The sequence below is a fragment of the Dendrobates tinctorius genome, unplaced genomic scaffold, assembly GCF_039654945.1.
Source record: "Dendrobates tinctorius isolate UK_male_01 unplaced genomic scaffold, ASM3965494v1 ptg000028l, whole genome shotgun sequence".
NCBI lineage: Eukaryota > Metazoa > Chordata > Amphibia > Anura > Dendrobatidae > Dendrobates > Dendrobates tinctorius.
This window is the reverse complement of record NW_027361696.1, coordinates 16,559,199-16,565,784: the sequence shown is the minus strand read 5'-3', so window position 1 is coordinate 16,565,784 and position 6,586 is coordinate 16,559,199. Positions and strand designations below refer to the sequence as shown.

The window sequence follows — 6,586 nt, the reverse complement described above, 5'->3', positions numbered from 1 at the left end:
AATAAGGGTAGAGGACAGTACACTGGATATACTGTAATGCGAAGCAGGTGTAGAGGACAGGTCAAGAAGTAGAGGGCATCATAGCGGGTACAGGGGCCAGTTTAACCTCATGGGGTTTGTGATTGGACGAACCTACCTGTCCATTACATATAGACCTTATATTACATAATATGTATATAATCTGAGCACCTGATTCCTGGACTGTACTCCGACCATACCCGGGGAGCACATATTGGATGAGGAATTGCTTATCTACACCCACAAGCCAGAATATTAAAACATGAATAGCACTGATTATCTGGCGCTTGTTACGGTGGTTTCGGGATGAAATCCACCTTAAAAAGATGTCATATGCACATATCCTAAGTAGTGATGAACGAGTATACTTGTTGCTCGGGTTTTTCCGAGCATGCTCGGGTGACCTCCGAGTATTTTGGTGTGCTCTGAGATTTAGTTTGTGTCGCCTCAGCTGCATGATTTGCGGCTGCTGGACAGGCTGAATACATGTGAGGAATGCCTGCTTGTTAGGGAATCCCCACATGTATTCATGCTGTCTATTAGCGGTGAATCATGCAGCTACTTTGACAAAATCTAAATCTCCGAGCAACGCCTAAATACTCGGAGGTCACCCGAGCATGCTCGGAGAACCCGAGCAACGAGTATACTCATCACTAATCCTAAGCAATCCTCATCTGCCTAAATCCTGACACTGCGGTGTGAGATATCAGGGATGGCTTCAACCTTCAGGAATGTTTGAAAATTCTGTAAATGGTGATTTAATACTGAGGTACTTGGTGATGACCCTGGAGCAACACCTTTACCTTTTGCTGCTGTTTGTATCGTTCCAGTGCATCTATGAACAATGTTACCTTTTCTTTTACTCTAGATACAGTGGAGTAATGAGAACATTTCTTGGGATGTCTTTAGTCCCTTAATGCTTTAGGTCAGGGTTCCCCAACTCCAGTCCTCAAGGCCCACCAACAGGTCATGTTTTCAGGATTTCCTTAGTAATGCCCAGGTGATAATTGCATCACCTGTACAATACAAAGGAAATCCTGAAAACCTGACCTGTTGGTGGGCCTTGAGGACTGGAGTTGGGGAACCCTGCTCTAGGTTATCTTATCCACTTCAACTCCTCCATCCTGTTCCCACATGGGCTCTATAGTAATACTGCAGCGTTGTCCCTTTAAGGGTCATAGATACAACAATACCATTACTGACATTGTGTGCACATGATTTACATAGCAAATAATCCCAATCTCTGTTTGCATATGACGTGGAGTATTCTCATATGCCTCGCTGTCATGTAATCACAGGTCACGGTGGCTATATGTTAACCCTGTGGTCACTTAGACCAGTACAGATTAATTATCACATTTGTGCAAGTAAACTGACATAGGCGAGAGTATAAACTTCTACATTGTAACTTTTAATAATTCTAGATATTTGATGTAAGTGCTCCGCCTCATTACATTTTCTTCATCATCTATCTGGTTAATGCTGATCTCATAGACATAGACATAAAATATGCATCCCCCCTCCCCCCTCCCAAAATCTGAAAAAAAAAAAAAAAATCCCATCTCCGAAAGTTCATCTGTGAGTTACTGAGCAATGTGAAGTAATTACCATGAATGTTGGTGTTTTTACCTGCTAGGCTCCTGGATTTATCGCCTTCTTCTTGCCTTTATGAATACAGAATATATGTATTAGGGGAAAAGGAGAAGAAAAAAAGTTTCTGTTTTGCAGAACAGACTTTAGTGCAATGTGATGAACTTGCTTGAAGCTGCAGTTTAGAGCAGTGCATTTGTCATGAGAATTGCAGTTTTAGACAATGAATAATTAACACGTTCCTGCTTTTATGTCCTGTACGTGGCTTAAGTCTGTGTCAAGATCTGACTCTTAACAAGTTTACATTGGCTTCTTCTCTACGACTTGGTATCCATTAAGCAGAAATCTTTAAACTGTTTTGTCAGCTGCTTCATTGCATGCCCTTGACTGGCAGAACAAGGACAAGAGGATAGAGGATGCCCTTTGGCAAGGGTAAGGTATGTAGATCCACGTCCACGAACCTGGGAGATACTTCATCTGCCAGGAATCGCAGGTGAAAGTTTCTGCTAATGCAATAAATGTTATTATCGATAACCACACACTGGAATGGAGATGGGTATGGCATTGGGTGTGTTGCACACTCATACCAAATTCTTGCTCGGATATTGCAGCGGTGGACACTTATCCCCATGTTGCGGTTCAGATCAAAGCGGTAGAGAAAACTGTTGGCGGCTACGATCTCTGTCGTCCTGTCTTTGCTGCCTCCGATGAGACACTTCTTCCAAATCTTCTCTCGATTGTTATATCTTAAAAGCATGTAACGAATGGTTCCACCCGTCACGTAGATCTCATCATCATACGCAGTCCCCATATGAGCAACCGCAAAGGTGTCATTTGGAAGAGGCGCTATGTAGCTCCACCTGTTTTGACGCGGGTCATATTTTTCAACAGTGTGAAGGCATTCCCCCCCAATTGCATAGAGGTAACCATCGAGGGCTACAAGTTTGCAGTGAGGTCTTGCCTCTTTGAGCGAAGCCATTTCTTTCCAACTGTCTGTTAAGGGGTTGTAGCAGAAGACACGTTTGGATGGTTTCATTTGCCTCTCAAGACCATCAGATCCAAGTATGATGAATATATAGTTGAACAAGGTGGCCATAGAGCAACCCCGGCTGACGGCTACACTTGGGATGGTGGATAATGCGTGCCACTGGTTATTATCGCTGTCATAATAACTTAAACTGCTGTTGTTTGCAAGTGCATTATCGATTTGAGTATCAATGTCTGCAACGACCACAAAACGCCTCCCCTTCATCCTTTCCTCAAGAATTCGGTCTCTCTCTGTGGCATTGAGTCTCCCATAGACTGTTGGGTTCTGTAGGACTTGTAGGTAGTCATCACTCATTAATTTGTAGGCAGCTGCTAAAAGGACATCAAGCTTGTGTTTCTTGGCCATGCACAAGACATCATAACAGTTTCCCAAATCAAGATGTACATCAGACATAGTCTCTTCATTTAAAGAAATGTGGTAGGCATTTGGCCCCAATTGTACTACTTTGTTCACATCTTGATCTCGTTGGATGGAGGATGATGAGGGTGCTGCCATAGAAGAAGTGATATTGTCTTTCTTCTCTTGGTTGTCTCTGAAGGCATTATGTTTTTCGATGGTTTCTTGTAGTGTTTTATCCTTTCTGTAATCTTCATCATCATTAGTTGGTTCTTGTTGACTGGTGATGTTTATATCCTCTTGTTTAGTAGATGGTAGTAAATCTGTAAGGGGTGACTTGGCACCATGAACTCCAGTATAGAGATGATGTTCAACGTCATCTGTTACTAACTGAGAACTTAACTCCACCATCTTGTCTCCTAGTCCCCCAGTCATGAACGCTTTCATTGGGTCTGTGCCGATTTCATTTTGCATTTTTGTGGAGATGATCTGGAGAAGTTTTTCTTCTGCTGGATTTTCGGGACTTGGGGGGAAATTTCGAGCAAATTGTCTAAAGGAACCATTTGTCAGCTCCAACTTTTCATACATCTCATCACCTTCTGGGTCCTGCCTGTAGTCTTGGTTAGGAGTTTTGTTGATGGATTTCTCTCCGTCACACTCATCTTGGCTGGAGGTATCATCTCTAATTTGAGGTTGGCTTTGCAGGGGATCATCTTCGTGAAGTTTGTTAATCTTGAGGCCACTTTGATCTTTGCAAGGGACATCATCGGTCAGTAATCCTTCTTGATCCTGTCGTGCAGTGACGGATTCCTCAGCAAGGTTCTTGTTTTCGTGCTCTGTGAACGAGCTGTGTTGCAGGTTGTTGTGTACACACCTGAATCTCAGATTACAAGTTTCATCACCTATGTAATCTCGTAGAGGGGCTTCCATGGTAGTGCTCTGCTCTGCGCCACAGACTGGGTCAGGCCTGCCATTTGGACCAGTGCCCTCTAGTTTTCGTAACTTATAGAATCGATAGGCGAGCGCCAATATGAATACAGCAGTGGCTGAGAGCACTACTTTCCCTATCAGCTGCATGTCCAACTGCCAGACTTCGCTCTCCCACACGGTGTTAATCATTATTCTATATCAAGTGAGAGCTCAGGAATGTCCGGAATCCATGTAATTACCTTTGCTGTTGAAAACCAGTTGGGTCTGCTCTAGAGAAGAGTCCTTTGTTGCTAGCACTACCTTGTATCTAGGCACAAGTCGGTTTCAAGAGCCTGGAATCCTACAGCACAGGATGCGGAGGACTGTATTGCCATCTGTTCCACGCAGCTTTGCATGTTTATCCTGAGGCAGATCACCAAACACCCGTGGAAATAATATGACACTGGTCTACTGTTTGCAAAGTCAACACAGGTTGTACATTTCCCTGGACCATATTGTGCAAGTTCATATTACATATCAGTACCTGGACTGACCAGTTTCCCTACATGGAGCACTGTCACCTACAGCTTACTTTTGTGGCAGGTAATTCTGCGAGATAGTGTAGTGGTGACTGAATCACACCGCCGAGCAGGACTCAAATACGGTACAGTAGACATGCAGGCAGCAGAGGAGGCAGAAACAAAACACTGGCTTTATTGAAAGACAGAGGATTATATGCTGGAAAATAAGACTAACAGTTCTTCTAATGATAGCAATAGTAGATACAAGGAGAGGTAGCAGAAGCATGTCACTCACACTGCGCTTCAGCAGTTGTCACGGGGTCCTTCTCCGGTATCACACAATCAACAGAGCAAGAGAAGAGTGAACAATTCCAAGACCTTTATTTAGGCAAAAATACGAAAGGTCCATATACAATCCACCACACAAAGGATAAGATAGTCCAAAACCCGAATACAGTTCAGTAACAGGATAAAAGTCCAACAATCCAGCAGACAGGGGATAACATAGTCCATATACTCGTCTTTCTCTCTGAGGTGCTGTGGTCACATCATAGTTCCACACACGATCTGAGATTGTGTCTCACCTCACTGATATTTTAAAAGTCCCCCTCCTCAGTCACAGGTCAGGGGGGAATTGGTTGCAGGGGTACATTGTTTCAACAAGCTAGGTCAATATGTCATTAGCATATTAGCAAACAATGCAGTACAGTGGGGCTGTTATTAGATGTCAACAACAGCCATTCATCAATTAGCAAATAACATTTGATACCCATATAATATCTCCCACAATCACAACCTCTCCCCCCACTTAGTACTGTAAGTGAGCACGCCACGAGGTCTACACAGACTTCTGGCCTGCTCACTTTACTCCACTTTGCTCCACTGTTTATAGTTTCTTGTACAGTGGCAGGAGTTGCAATAATCATGAGCACTTGCTGTCCTTCCATAAATTCCCGGGTCCTGGCTTTACGGTTATACCAGGTTTTTTTGCCTGGACTGGGCCATTCGCTCTTGTTCATTGGCCAAGGTAGCTAGCGGGGCAAGACAGTCTCTGAACTCTAGAACGTAGGGAACAATGGGCGTTCCGATGTCTGTGATATCTCCCTCCAATTGTTCTTTCAGAAGAGTGAGAGGCCCACGGACCTTCTGGCCAAACAGATTGCTCCCTGGTGAGGTCTGGATGTCGTGGTGCTTGAAGGGCCTGTAGTCGGGTGACTGCTCCCCCAAAATGACACTGTAATTCCCTAATGTCGTTTCCAAGGAGGATATCGGCAGAGAGTCCTCCCATAACTCCAATCCAACACAGTTTTTCTCCAAAACCATAATCCACACACACCAAAGCTCGCTGTATATATTTGCAGACACCCCCCGCCAGGACAATGGGAATTCCCGGGCCTGGGTGAATTGCCTTGGGTCGAACCACACGGGGGTCAGCGATAGTCAGGAATGCCCCTGTGTCTCTAAATCCCGACACTTTGTATCCATCAATTAAGACATCCTGCAGGTGGTGTTGCTGTTGCTCTGTATTTCTGAGGGATAAAGGCCGGAGTCCGTACACTCCAGGAGGGGTATCTATGGTGCTCGGGTCGGTGGTCCTCTTGGGTGGGGGTGGTGGTAACTCTTCCTCAGGCGGAATGGAGTGCACAAGATGCACTGGACGAGGTGGGGCGGCGTGGGGCTCCCTCTGAATCCTTGAGGGACAGCTGGATTACAAATGCCCAGGTTGCTCACACCCATAACATCTCTCGGTGATACTCCCAGGTCCGTGGTCAGAACTGTTGGAGTCAAAGATTGTAAGGTGTGATTGTCATTGGCCTGCGGCTGGGTGGAAGGGCAGATATAGTTTGAGGGGGCCGGGGTGTGGGAGCAGGCTGTGGTTTATTATCCATAAGCCTCCTCCCTTGCGGTCGGATAGTAAGGGCCTTATCGGCCAGGGCTGCAGCTCTATCCACCATGCACTGCGTGCTCTCCTGGACTCATTCATGTAATGCTGCGGGGCACTTGGCAAAAAATTGTTCTATAAGGAAAGCCTGTATAACATCTTCCACAGTAAAGGAGTTTTCTGCTTCCAGCAATCTCCAACATGCCTGGGACATTTTATGGGCATACATTCTAAATAACCCCCCCCCCCATGGTGCATGGGAGGTCTCCGAACTGGACCCTA

At 45.2% G+C, this 6,586-nt stretch overlaps 1 protein-coding gene across 1 annotated transcript; it reads right to left on the bottom strand.

The window, feature by feature from the left end:
* Nucleotides 1-1,408: 1,408 nt before the first annotated feature.
* Nucleotides 1,409-4,201, bottom strand: KLHDC7A (kelch domain containing 7A). Its single transcript, XM_073570293.1, has one exon. It carries the CDS (start codon nt 4,109-4,111, stop codon nt 1,979-1,981), a length of 2,133 nt encoding a protein of 710 aa, XP_073426394.1. The 5' UTR covers nt 4,112-4,201; the 3' UTR covers nt 1,409-1,978.
* Nucleotides 4,202-6,586: the final 2,385 nt, after the last annotated feature.

Bases quoted from the DNA above. Each gene is read 5' to 3' on its own strand.
- KLHDC7A (XM_073570293.1), bottom strand. From the start codon at position 4,111: ATGATTAACACCGTGTGGGAGAGCGAAGTCTGGCAGTTGGACATGCAG.